Raw genomic sequence first — 18,007 nt, forward strand, 5'->3', positions numbered from 1 at the left:
ATAAAAAGAGAAAAAAAAAAAATTATGAATGATTGAGAGTAATGGTTTACTCTTGCATTAGAAAGTTGAGACAATAGGAGTGAGAGGAAGAAGAAAGAGCTGTGCAGTGGAGCCACAAATGAAGGGTAGGCATGCAGTCAGCAAGGTCAGAAGAGTAGTTAGCATAAAAAGTGGTAGAAGATAGCAAGAGATTCAACATTTTGGCGGTGAAAAAAAGGCTAAAGACAGGAGAAGTTGATAAGACGAAAAGCTTTTGATTCCACCCCCATCTAATAAAACTGTGAGAGTGGAACTGCCCCACACATGTTAAGAGTACTCCATATATGGGCAGATGAGACCCTTGTACAGTTAGCAGCTGGGAGGGTGAAGAAAAACTGGTGGAGATGCCTTAGAACGTCTAACTTCATAGAGCTGTTTTAGCAAGAGATGAGTTGTAAAGTTTACAATTTAGATCATGAGTAAAGGACAGGCTGGGAATATTCAGTGAAGAGAGGGACAGTTGCATGTCAATGAAAAGGGTATAGTTGTCTTGAAAGTTGTGTCGAGTTGATAGATGGAGGAATTGAGTTTTTGAGGCATTGAACACTACTACGTTTTCTCTACCGCAATCAGAAATCATAAAAAGATCTGAAGTTAGGTATTCTATGGTGTCCCTGTGTGATCTGATGACTTCCTGAAGGATTGGTAATTTTTTAAAGATGTGGAAAGGGTGGTATCATCAGCATAAGCATGGATAAGGCAAGAAGTTTGGTCAAGTCCATTAATGAATAATAGGAAGAGAGTGGGTGATAGGACAGAACCCTGAGTAACACCACTGTTAATAGATTTAGGAGAAGAACAGTGGCCATCTATTACAGCAGAAATAGAACGGTCAGAGAGGAAAACTGATATAAAGTTGCAGAGAGAAAGATAGAAGCTGTAGGAGGACAGTTTTGAGATCAAAGCTTTGTGCCAGACTCTATCAAAAGCTTTTGATAGATTAACGTAACAGCAACATTTTCATTGAAATCTCTAAAAGAGGATGACCAAGACTCAGTAAGGAAAGCCAGAAGATCACCAGTAGAGAGGTCCTGATGGAAGGCATACTGGCAATCAGATAGGAGATTGTGAAGTGACAGATGTTGAAGAATCTTCCTATTGAGGATAAATTTAAAAACTTTAGACATGTAAGAGATTAAAGCAATAGCCCAGCAGTTTGATGAATTAGAATGGTCACCTTTTTTTAGGAACAGGTTGAAAGTAGCAAACTTCCAGCAAGAAGGAAAGGTAAAAGTTGATAGACAGAGTTGGAAGTTTAAGCCAGGCAAAGTGCAATCATGGAAGCACAGTTTTTGAGAATGATAGAAGGAACCCCATCAGGCTATTAAGCCTCCTGAGAGTTTAGGCCAGTGAGGGCATGGAAAACATCATTACGAAGAATTTTCATTGATGACACGAAATAGAGGGAGGAGAGGGAGGTACAAGCCACGAATCATCCAAGGTAAAGTTATTAGCGTAGGTTTGAGAGAAGACTTCAGCTTTAGAAACAAATGTGATGGCAGTGGTGCCATCAGGATGAAATAAAGGCAGGAAAGATGAAGAAGTAAAGTTATTGGAGATGTTTTTGGCTAGATGCCAGAAGTCTCGAGGGGAGCTTGGGTTTGAAAGATTTTGACATTTTCTATTGATGAAGGAGTGTTTGGCAAGTTGAAGAACAGACTTGGCATGATTCCAGGCAGAAATATAAAGTGCATGATATTCAAGAGATGGAAGGCTCCAGTACCTTTTGTGGGCAACCTCTCTATCATGTATAGCATGAAAACAGACTGTGTTTAACCAAGGTTTAGAAGGTTAAGGTTGAGAAAAAAGCGAGGAAGGTGTATCTCCATGCCAGACACTATCACCTCTTATGCGTTCAGCACGGACGGGTCTCCGACATGGAAACAGTAACCATTTCAGAGAAAATCACCATAATATCTCCTCGGATCCCCTAACTGGCAGAGGCAAAACGCCAGAGGCACCTCTGCTTTAGGGAATCCTGAAGAGGGATTGGAGAAATAGGACAAAATATGAGATTGTGATTGGAGGAGCCAAACAGAGAAAATTGGGTAACAGCATAAGCAGAAGGATTAGAGGTAAGGAAAAGATCTAGAATGTTGGGCATATCTCTAAGACAGTCAGGAATGCAACTAGGCTGTTACACCAGTTGCTCTAGGTCATGGAGGATAGCAAAGTTGAAGGTTAGTTCACCAGGATGGTCAATGAAGGAAGAGGAAAGCTATAGCTGGTGGTGAACAGTGAAATCTCTAAGGATAGAGAGGTCAGCAAAAGTATGGAGAGACAGAATATGCTCCTCTTTAGAAATTAAATAATCAAAGTTCTAGTCAGAGGAGTTTGGGGAAAGATAGACAGCATGGACAAATTTAGTTAGAGAGTGACTTTTCAGTCAAAGCCAGATGGAGGAAAGCTCAAAAGATTCAAGAACATGGACATGAGAACAAGTCAAGTCGCTGCACTAATAGACGCAATATCCAGCTTTGGAACTAAAATGAGGATAGGTACAGTAGGAGGGAACAGAACAGGGACTACTATCAGTTGCCTCAGACACCTGTGTTACAGTGAGGAAAAGAAGATGAGGTCTAATAGTACAGATAGTGGTGATACTAATAGTTACATAGATAATGCAGGTGATAGTTGTGCCAATGACAATGAAAGTAAAATTAATCTTTCTACCAGCAAATTTAATAAAGTGAGATGTAGCTATAACTAAAATTGGAGAAAAACACATAAAAAGGAGGCACAGTAGGAAGCAGAATATTAATAATGCAGGAAAAAGATAAACAAAAGAAATGGAAAATGTGTATGTGTATGTGTCACTTCTATAAGCGGTCTTTTCAATTTCATGCCGTGTCCTTTTGTATCTCTTCAGTCCCACATCAATAAGTCTTTTTGTCAACCTGGTTTATCCCCTTCCATGCACTGTATAAAACAATTAGGTCTTCTCTTTTTCTCCTCTGTTGCAATATTGGAAGTTTTAATCTCTTAAATTTGTCCTCATATGCCAAGTCTCTCAAACTTGGAAATAATTTGGTTGCAGTTCTTTGAATATTTTCTATCTTCCTTATATCTTTTTATTATGTGGTGACCAAATAAGTGCAGTATATTCTAGTTTAGATAAGATCATGTATTACTATTAATTTTTTCATCATCTCTTCATCTATGTTGGTAAATGCCCATTTAATTTTTCTTGATAATTCATCATGTTTCCTCAACTATATTGTTTAAATGTTTTTTCTGGTGATAAATTACCTGTTATTGTAATACCCAAGTCTTTTTCTTTGATATCCTGAATTTCTACTCTTCACATAGTGTAAGATCTTCTCTGTCTTTTATTACTTTTCCCTAGTTCCACCACTTTGCACCCTTCTATACCAAATTCCATTTCTAATTCTTACTGAACTCATATAACCTATTCAACTCTTTCTGCAACAACTCACAATCCATGTCATTTTCCACTCGTTTCAACAACTTTGCATCATGTGCAAATAAACTTAAGTAGCTGTGAACCTCATTTACCATGTCATGAATATACACAATGAACATTCCAGGGTTAGAACTCTTCACTGTGTGTGTGTGTGTGTGTGTGTGTGTGTGTGTGTGTGTGTGTGTGTGTGTGTGTGTGTGTGTGTGTGTGTTTCACTGTTTGAACTGCTGTAGTCTCTGACGAGACAGCCAGACATTACCCTACGGAATGAGCTCAGAGCTCATTATTTCCGATCTTTGGATAAGCCTGAGACCAGGCACACACCACACATCAGGACAACAAGGTCACAACTCCTCGATTTACATCCTATACCTACTCACTGCTAGAAGAACAGGGGCTACACGTTAAAGGAGACACACCCAAATATCTCCACCCGGCAGGAGAATCGAACCCCGGTCCTCTGGCTTGTGAAGCCAGCGCTCTAACCACTGAGCTACCATGTGTGTGTGTGTGTGTGTGTGTGTGTGTGTGTGTGTGTGTGTGTGTGTGTGTGTGTGTGTGTTTACCTATTTGTGATTACAGGGCCCGAGCCGTAGCTCTCTATGTCTTGTCTCTTTGTCCACACTTGTCCAATTTTTCCTTCATTTGACTGACACTCGCCGCACACACCACATCCACGCTCAGTTTGTTCCATGCATCAATGCTCCGATACGGGAAGCTATACTTCTTGATGTCGCTCATGCAGGAGTCCTTCAGTATTTTCTTTGGGTGTCCTCTTAGGTAACTACTGGATGCCATCGTGATCAGGTTCTCCTATCCAATATGTCCACTCCATGTACTATTTTGAACATTGTTATCATATCCCCTCTGACTTTTCTTTCTTCCAACATGCTTAATTCCAGCCTATTTAACCTCTCCTCATACGCCTTAAAGCCTGGTATCATTCTTGTTGCTAACCTCTGCACTCTTTTCCAGTTCCTTGACATGTTTCTTCATGTATGGTGACCAAATTACTGATGCATATTCCAACTGTGGCCTAATCAGGGTGGTCAATATTTTCTTTATCATGTTCCCGTCCAGGTAATTAAATGTCCATCCTATACTTTGGAGCATGCTGTACGTTTTTCCAAATATTCTATTAATGTGCTTTTCTGGAGAAAGATTACTCTGTACAGTCACTCCCAAGTCTTTTTCTTCACTGACTTCAATTACAGTCTTCTCCCCCAGTTGGTAGTCTTTATATGGTCTATATTTACTTCTACCCATTCTCATTACACAGCTTTTGTTGATATTGAATTCCATTTGCCATGTCCTGCTCCATCCATATATTTTGTCCAAGTCCTTCTGCAGTATATTACAGTCATGCATATTCCTCACTCTCCTCATAATCTTTGCATCATCTGCAAACATATTCATATAACTTCTTACTCCCTCTGGCATGTCATTTATATAGATCAGGAACATGATGGGACCAAGCACCGAACCTTGGGGAACTCCACTGGTTACCTTCCTCCACTCTGACTTCACTCCCCTCACTACCGTCCTCATTTCTCTACCTGTCAAATAATTTCTCATCCACTCCGTCAGATTTTCCCTTATTCCTCCGATACTACTTACTTTCACATCAATCTGTTATGTGGTACTTAATCAAATGTTTTTTTTAAGTCTAGGTGTACACAATCAACCCATCCATCCCTCTCTTGTAAAATATCGACCACTCTTGAGTAGAAACATAGCAAATTTGATACACACTATTTCCCTTTTCTAAAGCCAAACTGTTTCTCACTTAGTATTTCTTTGTTTTCCAGGAACTCACACCACTTGCTTTTGATCACTTCTTCACATATCTTACACATAATGCTGGTCAGAGAAACAGGTCTATAATTCAATGGTTCCATGCGACATCCACTTTTGTAAATTGGTACTACATTTGCCCTTTTCCATTCTACTGGCACCTGTCCCATGTTGATAGATGTTCTTGTTAAATCTAAAATTGGATCTAGCAACTGCTTTTGACACTTTTAACACTCTTCCAGACACACCATCTGGTCCCATTGCCTTGTTAACATCTAATTGACTCAAAACTTTTGCAATGTCACTCTTTGTTACTATAATTTCTTGCATCCATCTTGTCACAGGTAACATCCGTCGATTGAATTGTGTATCTTCTGTGAATACTTTGCAGAAATTCTCATTCAATTTTTCAACAATGACACTTATATCTTCATATATATAATCTCCAACCTTTAATTTATCAACTGTTTCTTTTTTCTGTAATTTACCATTAATGAATTTATAAAACATTTTGGGATCACTTTCACAATTCTCCACTATTCTCTGTTCAAATTCTTGTTGTGCCCTTCTTCTCACTTGAACATATTTATTTCTTGCATTCCTATATGCTTCTCTCTCCACTTCCTCATTATTTCTCTTGTATTTTTCCCATGTCTTTTCCTTCTCCCTTTTTGCCTTGTCACAGGTTTTGTTAAACCATTGATCTCCCTTTAAGATTTTCTAAGTATATTCTGGCACAAGTTCTCTACGGCCTCACTATATATTTCCATAAATTTTTCATATTTTAACTGCATGTTTGTTTCCTGGTACATTTCCAACCAATCCACATTTCCAAAGTAATTTCTCAACTCCTTATATCTTCCCTTAGCATAATTTAGGCATTCCTCCTTGTATCCAACTTCATTATCTTTGCTGAATCCCACCTTTACCTCAAATTTCAATAATTCATGATCACTCTTCCCTAAAGGACACTCATGCTCAATCTCATTTTCTAGATTTACTTCCTTTGTGAATATCAAGTCCAGTCTCGACGGGGCATCACCCCTCCTTCCCCTTGTTGGATGCCTCACCCACTGTGTCATCAAATTTCCCACCGCATAATTTAATAGCTGCTCACCCCATTCTCCACCATTCCCCACTTCAAATTCTTCCCAATTGACGTCTTTACAGTTGAAATCTCCAACTATAACCATTTTTGCTTTCTTTGCAGCTTTATTTCTCATTCTTTCCAATGTGCTTTCCACCATACTATTATACTGATCGTTTGACCATGCACTTGTTTTTAGTGGTACATACACAGTTACAATATTGATATCTTGCCTTCCATCAGTCACCACCACACCCACCACTTCCTCCTCGTCTCCTCCAAGGCACACATTTTGCACTATTAAGTCTTTTCTTGTTAACACAATTATTCCACCTCCACTTTTATCACTCTATCTTTTCTCCACATTCTATAATTTCCCCCTCCAAACCAATCTATTTGTATATTGAGTCTCAATTTAGTCTCCACTATACACATATCTGGTTTATCCCTTATCAGATGGTCCATACACTCTAATCTTTTTGATAGGAAGCCGTCTATGTTAGTGTATGATACTCTTATGTCTTTCTTCCTTATCTGCTCCTTTGTCTGGTATTTTACTCCCTCTGTTTTGTCCACCACTTCCACACTTTGTCGTTTCTTATTTTCCAAAAAAACTTCTTTTTTTCTTCTGTTCTTGCCTCATTCCTCTCTCTCACCTCTGTCACCATTTCTCTCATCTTAGCCCTTTCCTCCTGCGACATATTTCTTCTTACATAAATCATGTCTGTCTCTTGAGAATTTTTCAGCTTCCATGCATTTCTCAATACATGCTCAGCAGCTACTTGGGATTTTAATGTTATATTCATGGCTCTAGACTTTCCTTCTTCATACTTTCCCAATCTCATATATTCCTCAACTTTTCCAAATGCATTTTCTTCTTCCGAGATCTTATTCAGCATGGTCTTAATCTTCTCTTCCTCCGTAATTTTCTCTTCTGCCAGTTTCTTATATCATCTTCCTTTAATCCACTCACTACCACACATTTTTTCTTTTCTGCAATGTTTCTCACCATTGTCTCCTCTTGCTGTAAAACTTTAACAATCTCCCGTTGGGCCAACTCACTCTTTCTTTTCTTGTTGTTTAATTATTTCTCTAAAACTGTTATGCGCTTCTTCATTGTTTTTTTTTTACCTCCTCAAGCCTAGTGTCTCTTTGTTTACTTTACTCCTCTCCTTCTTTTAGTTTTCTTTCCATCTCTGTTATTTTTATAGTTAATTCCTGACACTGTTTTCCCAGGAGCGCATTGTTACTTTCCAATTCCAACTTTTGTATCAACAACTTGGCATTTTCCCTGGTAAGCATTATGACTTCCTTACAGAAGGCCTCATTTTCTCTTAGGACCCTATCCAACTTTTCTTCTATTACCACTATTGTTCCAATTCTTTTTCCATATGTGTGTTCTTCTGTGTGTGTGTGTGTGTGTGTGTGTGTGTGTGTGTATTTACCTATTTGTGTATTACAGGGCCCGAGCTAAGCTCTCTATGTCCTCTCTCCTTGTCCACTCCTGTCATATCTCTCTTTCATCTGATTGACACACACCGCGTCAACGACATCACTGCTCAGTTTATTCCACTTATCAATACTACGATGCGGAAACTGTATTTTCTCACGTCATTTAGACAGATGTCTTTATTATTTTTTTCCATGTCCTCGGAGATGATTACTTGTGGTCACTTTCATCAACTCTCTGTCCAATATGTCAATCTTGTTCACCAATTTATACATAGTTATCATGTCTCCTCTTGTTCTTCTCTCTTCTAATGTGGTCAGCCCCAGCTTCCTCAGTCTTTCCTCATAGTCTAACTCCTGAGTCCTGGTACCATCCTTGTTGCCAGCCTCTGTACCCTTTCCACCTTCTTCACATTTTTCTTCATATGCAGTGACCAAACACAAGCTGCATATTCTAACTGGGGTCTTATTAAGGTACATAATATCTTCTTCATCATTCCTTCATCTAGGTAGTGGAATGCAAGGCCAATATTTTGAAGCATGTATGTTTTCAAAAAATCTTGTTAATGTGTTTCTCCGGTGACAAAGTGTTTTGCACGGTTACTCCTAAGTCTTTCTCCTCATTGGTCTCTTTAATTTTCTCATCACCCAGCCTGTAATCCCTGTTTGGTCTGTATCTACTTCTTCCCATTTTCATAACATGGGTCTTGTCTATATTAAATTCCATCTGCCACTCCTTACTCCACTCATATATTTTATCAAGATCTTCCTGTAACTTGTTACAATCTTCCACATTCTTTACTCTCCTCATAATTTTAGTATCGTCCGCAAACATGTTCATGTAACTGTCAATTCCTACTGGCATATCATTAACATAAATCAAAAACATGATGGGACCAAGCACTGACCCTTGTGGAACTCCACTGGTTACCTTCTTCCACTCGGACTTCCTTCCTCTCACCACTGTTCTCATTTCTCTTCCCATTAAGTAATTTTCCATCCATTTTGCTAGTTTATCATTTACTCCTCCAATCATCTTTAGTTTCCACATCAGTCTATTGTGTGGTACTTTATCAAAGGCCTTTCTCAAGTCCAGGTAGATAGCATCCACCCATCCCTCTCTATGTTGTAGTATGTCAGTCACTCTTGAATAAAAACATAATAAATTGGATACACGATCTTCCTTTTCTGAAACCAAACTGCCTTTCACTCAGAATGTTTTCACTTTCTAGATACTCACTCCACTTAGCTTTAATTACTTCTTCACATACCTTGCACAATATACTAGTCAACGATACTGGTCTATAATTTAGCGGTTCCATTCTACTACCATTCTTATATATAGGCACAATGTCAGCTCTTTTCCACTCTTTCGGGACTAATCCTGTTCGTATGGAGGTTTCCACAATATCAAATACGGGGTTCAACAATTGATCCTTACATTCATTTAGCAACCTCCCAGATATGCCATTAGGCCCCATTGATTTATTAATATCCAGATTGCTTATAATTTTCCTTACATCTTCCTTAGTAATCATGATGTCCTGCACTTGCTTTATTTCCTTAGGCCTTCCTCCCATAAAATGCTCCTCCTTTGTAAACACTTTGCAAAAGTTGTCGTTCAAAATTTCAGCTATATCTCCATCATCTTCATATACTTCTTCCCAGTTTTTTACCTTTTCTATTGCCTCCCTTATATTTAGTTTTCCATTTATGAATTTGTAAAACATTTTGGGTTACTATCACAGTTTTCCACCACCCTCTGTTCATATTCCTTCTGTGCTGTTCTCCTTACTTCAACATATCTATTCCTTGCTGTTTTGTAGACTTCTCTTGATAATACATCACTGTTTTTCTTAAGTTTCTTCCATGCCTTTTCTTTGTTCTTTTTTGCTTCTTCACAATTTCTATTAAACCACTGTTTATTATTTAAAGTCCTCTTTCTGTGATATGGCACAAACTTTTCACAGCAGAGTTATACAAATCCATAAATTTATCATATTTCAATTGCATATCCCTTTCCTGGTATACCACGGACCAGTCAATTTCATTAAAGAACTCCCTTATATGGTTATAATTTGCCCTAGTATAATTTAATTTTTCCTCCCTGCGTTCCACAATCTTATTCGTGCTTAATTCTGTATCCAGCTCAAAGCTTAGGACATCATGATCGCTTTTCCCCAAGGGACATTCATGTTCAATTTCCTCTTTAGAGAGATTCCCCTGGTAAATACCAAATCCAACCTTGCTGCAACATCTTGTCCCCTGCACCTTGTTGGTGATCTCACCCACTGTGTCATCAAGTTATTTGTTGCTACCTTTAACAATTCTTCTGCCCACTCACCACCGTTCACCACTTCGTAGTCTTCCCACACTATTTCTTTGCAATTAAAGTCTCCAACTATCATCACTCTATCCTTTCTGATGAGTTCTTGCTTCATTCTGTCTAGAGTATTTCTCATCACCATTTGGTACTGTTCATATTCCCAAGCACTGGTTCTGGGTGGTATGTATACTGTTATAATATTAATGTCCCTCTTGCCATCTGTTATAAGCATACTTATCACTTCCTCATTTCTCTTACTATAGTTCACCTCCTTCACTATCAGATCTTCCTTAGTAAGAACCATTATACCACCACCTCCTTTATTTTTCTATCATTTCTCCATACTTTGTAGTGTTTTACAACAAACCAGTCTAGCTTTATTTCGGCCTTAGCTTTGTTTCCACTACACACATTATGTCCGGTTCGTTATTTCTTAGGTAATCCATACATTCTAGCCTCTTAGACAGAAATCCATCTATGTTCGTGTAAGTCACTTTTATTCCATTCCTAGTCTCATTCTTCCATGTAATGCCTATTCCGTCTGTTTTATCCACCACTTCTTTAGCCTCCCATTTCTCATCCTCCAAAAAAACTTGGTCTTTTCCTCCTCTGTTCTTTCGTCATTCCTCTCCTTCACTTCAGTTACAAGCTCCTTCATTTTCATTCGCTCATCTTGTGACATATTTCTTCTTATGTAAATTGTTTTGGTTTCCTCAGAGTCCTTAAGTTTCCAAGCCCTCCTCAACAAGGCCTCTGCTGCCACCTGAGACTTTAATTTCAATTTTAATGGTCTATTCTTGCCTTCCTCAAAAGCTCCCAATCTCACACTTTCTTCTACCTCAGCATATAGGTCCTCTTCTTCCACAGAGATCTTGTTCAGTAAAGACTTAATCTTGTCATTTTCCTTATCCCTCCTGTCCTGCCAGTTCCTGTTAGTTTCCTCCCGCAATCCTATTATGATCACACATTTTTTCTTTTCAGCAATATCTCTCACCACATACTCATTTTCCTTTAGTGCCTTTACCATTTCCTCTGCGTAATCCCCTTATTTTCCTCTTCCTGCTTTTTTACTATCTTCCTAAACGACCTTTGTACCTCCAGATGTTCATGGTTCATGGTTCACTTCTTCCATCCTGGTATCAATTAGAGTGTGTGTGTGTGTGTGTGTGTGTGTGTGTGTGTGTGTGTGTGTGTGTGTGTGTGTGTGTGTGTGTGTGTGTGAGAGAGTGAGAGAGAGAGAGAGAGAGAGAGAGAGAGAGAGAGAGAGAGAGAGAGAGAGAGAGAGAGAGAGAGAGAGAGAGAGAGAGAGAGAGAGAGAGAGAGAGAGAGAGAGAGAGAGAGAGAGAGAGAGAGAGAGAGAGAGAGAAAAAAGATACTCACATCAATACCACCAGCAACATCAAACATTTTCTGTTTAAGAGTAAAGAGGTCTGCATCTTCTTCATCAATTTCTTCTTCCTCAGCCTCACTCTCCTCTTCATCATCATCATTCTCATCCTTATCTTCTTCACCATCACCATCATCCTTATCATCATCATCATCCTGCTCCCCGTCATCGTCCTCTGTGTCCTTTTTTACCAGGTGGCGAGCCTCTTCAGTGTCCAAGACATCAGTGAGGAGGCTGAGTGCTGTAGCAGTCATGTGGGGTGTTAGTAGCCTAAGGAGGAAGATAAAGGAAGGGTGGGTTAAGGTACATCATCTGTCCATCTTGTACTTTCTGTTTTCGGTAACAAGTCAAAGGCTGTAAGAGTGATATGAAGTGTGAATGTGAAAGTTGTGTGGCCTGTCTTGGATATCCACCTTGTTGGGGCAGACAGTCTTGATATACATTTGTATATACAGTGATATCTCGCAGTAACAGACTGCACTCAATAACGGACTGATCAGACACTAAACAATTTTTTTTTTACCATCATAGCAGTTTCTTTTTCCCCCATGAATTTGTAGCCAAGTGGCCATGCAGATGAATACACATATGACACAATAAACAAGCCAAAAAAGGCATGCTAGATACCATTGTAACTCGTTTTGTTCGTCTGCAATTTTCAAAACTTGTAATTAGGTGGAGAGTGGCAACTACTTGCCTGTGGGGGTCACCGGAATGACACTCTTAGTAATTTATGGTCCATGGCTGGTTGGACCTGCAGCCTACCAAATTGAAATGCTAGTTATGCATTTGTTTGAATGTTGCTGGGCAAACAAGGATAATAAAATTTCCACACTGTGTGTGTGTGTGTGTGTGTGTGTGTGTGTGTGTGTGTGTGTGTGTGTGTGTGTGTGTGTGTGTGTGTGTGTGTGTGAGAGAGAGAGAGAGAGAGAGAGAGAGAGAGAGAGAGAGAGAGAGAGAGAGAGAGAGAGAGAGAGAGAGAGAGAGAGAGAGAGAGAGAGAGAGAGAGAGAGAGAGAGAGAGAGAGTCATGACAGACAAAAGTGCAGACAACAGACAAATGCAAACTCACTTGATTTTTGTCTTCATTTACTAGTCTTTGGAGATCTACAATTTAATTTCTTTCTTCTTTTGACTGAGGGTAATTTAGTATGAAGTGGACAAGGTTTTCTTTTTGTAGATAGCATAATGGGTAAATTGTTTCATGAGTGCGGTGGCGGAGAGTGATGTCAACAACACTGCTGGCCAATTGCTCTCTCTCTCTCTCTCTCTCTCTCTCTCTCTCTCTCTCTCTCTCTCTCTCTCCCAAGAAGTACTTGTTCCAGTTGCAGATTACTGTCTTAGATATGGTGAGTTTGTAGCAGGGCAATACCCTATAGCAAGACATCATAAGGTGTGAGCCTGTAAGGTATTAGCCCCAGCAGCCAGCACTCATCAAGGTCGCACTTCCCTGTTAAGATGCTACGTTTAGGATGGAGGAACCCTTTTCATAAAGAACATACCTTAATTTTTACCTCATCGGTGATGTGGAACAAAAGTTAGAAGGATTTTGGAATTAACTTTGAAAACACACCAATTTACACAGAAAACAGAGGGAGAGAAAGAAAGACAGAGATAGAAGGTAAGGAGGTGGAACAGCATTAGAGAAAGAAGGCAAGCCCTATGGAGAGGTAGCAATGGTGTGGAGGTAGTCTATTGACTCTAATGAACCCATGTCTTCCTCCTTTCCTTTGTCATTTCAGCAGGGTACTTCTGGAAGTCATTAAATGCTTGTTAAAGATACCAATGGACCACAGAGGAATTGGCCATTACAACAAATGGGAAGTGTATCTTTAATTCATCTATTCTTGGCAAGACAAAGTTTTACTACTAAGCACTTCTTAGATAATAATGAACCCTTTCATTTCAACATGGAGTGCAGAATAATATGGATTAAAATTCAGGGTTTCTCAACCTTTTTTTTTTTTTTTGGCAGTGGCCCCCTCTAAAGTAATTTGAGCTTTCATGGCCCCCCAACCTAATGAAAACAAATGTACTGTGAAAAGAAAGGCAAATTAAGGCTGTCTTTTTCAGGAAAATTAAAAGACAAACAGGCCAAAATAGGATAGATGTCCATAAAAGGACAAACATAGCAATCCTGAATCCAGTGTTACCAACTCATGGGAAGTAAATGTTACTAGGATTACAGCAAAAAGATGCTGGTCATTAAATAAAGCAGTAGAACACCTGACAAGAAAACAACATAAATCAAATATGAAAATATTAAGCTTAAATGAACAACAAACTTTGGAAGTTCTGTGGTCCCCATTTTCCTAATTTTGTTCTGTGGCCCCTGAAAATTTCTCATTGTCCCTAGGGGACTAATATACTTACACACACACACACACACATACAAGGATACAGACTTCACATAAGTTTCCTTTTCTTATCTATACACAGACACACATGCATGCAGCCTCCCTACAGCTTTAACAAGCAAACACTGAAGGCTTGAGCCACCCACCAGAAGAGGCCCTGCACAACGCTGCGGAAGAGGTGCATCTCCTGTGTCAAGAGGCTCAGCAGCATCTCCGTCAACACCTCCACCCAATTAGGTCGTTCTTCTTCCTCAGCCTCATTGTCATTGTCATTATCATCATCTTCATCATCATCACCCTTCAGCATGCCAAGTTTCCTAATATCTCTATGGCACGTGATGAACTCTGTGATGCTTTCCTTGGCCACTGTCACGTCAACAAAGAGGTGGAGTGCCATCTGACAGTACAACACCTGCACAACAAAAGGAAGTGCATGATAAACTGCTTGAACTATCTGAGTATCTTAAGTCACATAAACTCCTAAAGGACATTGGAGGTTGGGGACATTCCTTGTGGATGTCCCTCCAAGGTGAGCTAGTTTGGAAAAATCAACAAAAAATGAGTAATTTTCCATCACCAATTTCTCAACTCTGCCTTCATCAATTAGTTAAAATATAACATCTTTATCATTCCTTCCTCTTCAATTTCCTGCAAACTCAAACTCACTAAGTGATCTGATGTCTCTCTGGTGAAGTGAAGTAACATAGATTGCTTTATGAGCTAATATTCTGATGGAGGTTTCAAGACATTTGACGTGCAAGGAGAGTGGCAATTATATGGGACTCCCCCCCCTTTTTTTTCCACCAGCCAATTTCCCATCTTACATAAAAAAAAAAAAAAAAAAAAAAGTGGCAGCCAGGCTAGAGCCCCAAATGAGGGCCCAAGCCAAGGGCAACAAAACTAGTAAAAAAAAAAAAAGTTATGTGCTGGTCCCCATACAGAATCAAAAGTATTGGTCAAAACAAGAGGATAAGTGTCTTGAAATCTTCTTGAAAGAGTCATAGGAAGGTGTAAATACAGAGGCAGGTATAGAGTTTCAGAGTTTACCAGAGAAAGGAATGAATGAATGAATGAATGATCAACTCTTGCATAAGAGAGATGGACAGAATAGGAGTGAGAGGAAGAAAAAAGTCTTGCGCAGTGAGGATACAGGAGAAGAGTAGGCATGCAGTTAGCAAGATTAGAAGAGCAGTTAGCATTAAAACAGAAGATAGCAAAAGATGCAATATTACAGAGACGAGAAAGAGACTGAAGACAGACAAGAGGAGTTGATAGGATGAAAAATTTTTTTAATCTACCCAGTTGAAAAGAGCTATATGAATGGAACTCCCCACACATGAAAAATACTCCATACATGGACGGACAAGGCCATACATAGAGTTAGTAGATGCAAGCGTGAGAAAATTGGTGGAGACACTTCAGAAAGCCTAACTTCATAGAAGCTGTATTGGCTTGAAAGATGTGAGGTTTCTAGTTTAGATTAAAAGTAAAGAACAGATTGAGGATGTTGAGTGCAGAAGAATTGGTTAGTTGAGTGTCAGTGAAGAGGGGATAGTTGTCTGGAAGGTTGTGTTAAGTTGATAGATGGAAGAATTAAGTTTTTAAGGCATTGAAGAATGCCTTGAAGAAAAGGATACAAACCACAGAAAGATAATTTGGAAATGAAATCTTTATCCCATACTCTATCAAAAGTTTGCAAATATGTAAGCACTAAGGCAACAGCAAACTTCACCATAATCTGTAAAAAATTTACATCCCTCACCAATATTATATCTAAGTCACTCGCTCATATCAATGCCTAAATCTATCATTTTGTAGACACACTAAAGGAAATAGTATTGATGTCTGTCACTTATAACATGCAAGAAAAAAAATGTAGTAGTCATGGCTAGGAGAATGTACATGAGCAGAAGTTTACTAGTGTTTTATCTTTTCTCCAGTAAGACACTTTCAAGACTAAAAAAAGTAACTTCTCTTTCCCAGCTGTAATTTTAACAAAAGAATATTTAGAGCAAAGTTGCCCTTTAGTGGAGTGGAAGTCACTGCCCAATGGGGAGTTTCCAGAACTAATCCACCAGATGTCACCACTGCTACATGTCCCCTACTGACATGAGCTAAATTATTGTTGTATTAAATGCCAGGTGCATGCACATACATAGAACATTGATTATTATGTTACTGTTGACATTCTGTACCTACTTTTAAATATCCTGTATGGATAGTTTTGGAGAAGTTAGTCAAGCCAGAAATACTTTTTTGTGATTATCTTGTAATACAGCTATCAATATCTTAAATACAGCATATTATGTCTAAAATTATTGATTTAGACAATGAAAAAAGAAAAAAACTTTGACTGCATTATATAGTATGACTCAGCATACTCAGCAACATTGTGATATATGGACATAGTTATTATTGTGGGAATTTTAGCATTGCTTTCATCAAGATCAACAAGTGGCAAAATAATCAAGCACAGAATAAGCATATCACAGGGCATGGACATTACTGCAGGAATTAACAGCTATTTGTCCTACAATGTGTTGTTAAGTTAAACAGGTGGACAGGCCAGGTTGGATTGTTAGACTGCAACACTTGCCAGGATATTAGAGTTGCCTTTTCTTAATTAGAATTGTTGTTTCCATTAACTAAGAAGTTGATCTGTGTGGTTTGGACTTTTAAGTGACACAGACATGTTGTTTTCATGTTTACTGTCAACTGGATTGATACATTTCCTATCAAGGGTGTACTCTTTTGGAAATCTGGAGATGACCAAATAAGCCTCAATGCCAATTCACAAGAAAACCAACTTATATACATTTGTTCATGAATAGGGTTTGATTAGAAGGAATTATGTAGAAAAAATATATCATATCAACATTGCATCTCTGTGTTTATAGAATGACATTGCAGATATGTTCTATATTACCCATGAGACCAAAGGGGACTTGTACTGTGCTGCCACCTGGTGACAACTTCTAGTTCTCAAAACTCCCCATTATCATCATCCAAGAAATGAGAGGAAGAGGAATTACTTTTCCCCTGTGGATATCACTATGGTTCCCAGGACACAGACTCAGAGGGGAACACTGTGAAGGAAGGATGTTTGCAGTGACAAAAAACTTGTGCAGAAATTTGAAATTATGCTCACAAAATGCAATTATATACATCAACCATCTTCTATGTTGCATCCACTATATACACCATCTGTCCTTTATAAGTTAAGGGGCATGATGGAATTGGATTTTTTGGGGATTTTTATTTATTTCAGTTTTGAATATTTTTCACTCATTCAGTGCTTGAGACCATAAATTATCACTCTATGGTGTCTAATTGCAAAAACTAAATGTCATTTCTCCCAGGAAGCTATTTTCAAATGTCCTGCAGTCCTGCATCATTGAGAGTCACGAGGAAAAAAAATTATGTATAACTCAATGCTTGTTTCAATGTAAAAGATTTTATATGAATATTTTTCTCTTAATAAATTTCACCCTCTGGCATTCTTATCATCAGCAGAGAGAGTGAGCTCTGGTGCATTCCCTCTTTGCCTTAGTGTTTAGTGAGACATGGAGGGGAGAGGGTGTCACGTTATAGCTCTGTAATTTTTCAGTAATAACGTCCTTACAGGCATGAATCAACAAGATTTAGAATCAGAAACTTCAATAATAATGCAGTTAAGACAATGAGAAATAAACACAGCTGTCACTGATAGCTGTGATAACTTATATTTCACATACATATTTTCACCACACGTGAGGCACCCAGGCTGCCCTGACTCCCGCCTCGCCTCATCTCGCCTGACAATGCACTGCCTCACCCCACCACCACACACTGGCTTGTCTGGCTTCACAAATGTTGTAAGCTGCCTAAATACTTGTTTGATGACTACCTTTACCAACACAACTAGCCTATTATCATTATACAACTCAAAAAACAGATTGACAACACTATTACAAAAGATTATTTTCACACAGATGTATGAAGTAATAAATAATTTCAGTGTCCCTGTCTCACCTCAACACACTAATCAAAACTCAAGAGATTTCCAGACCAGTCACAATATAGCAAATTGCCATGACATTGCTGATGGTGCCTTGCAACATCCTGACTTACAAGTGAATAATATTTTCAAGAGAAGCAGGGATTTG

The 18,007-nt window shown here is 38.8% G+C and overlaps 1 protein-coding gene across 4 annotated transcripts in view; it reads right to left on the reverse strand.

Moving 5' to 3' along the window:
- LOC123505591 (myb-binding protein 1A-like) overlaps positions 1-18,007 on the reverse strand; it is a 105,287-nt gene that overhangs the window by 31,134 nt on the left and 56,146 nt on the right. For all 4 annotated transcript variants that reach the window (XM_045257084.1, XM_045257085.1, XM_045257087.1 and 1 more), the window contains exons 10-11: positions 14,009-14,274; positions 11,500-11,776 (exon numbers count right to left, since the gene is read on the reverse strand). In XM_045257084.1, the coding sequence (XP_045113019.1) occupies positions 11,500-11,776; positions 14,009-14,274 (543 nt within the window). The remainder of the gene's footprint in view (positions 1-11,499; positions 11,777-14,008; positions 14,275-18,007) is intronic.

The sequence above is a fragment of the Portunus trituberculatus genome, chromosome 18 (assembly GCF_017591435.1).
Source record: "Portunus trituberculatus isolate SZX2019 chromosome 18, ASM1759143v1, whole genome shotgun sequence".
Lineage (NCBI taxonomy): Eukaryota > Metazoa > Arthropoda > Malacostraca > Decapoda > Portunidae > Portunus > Portunus trituberculatus.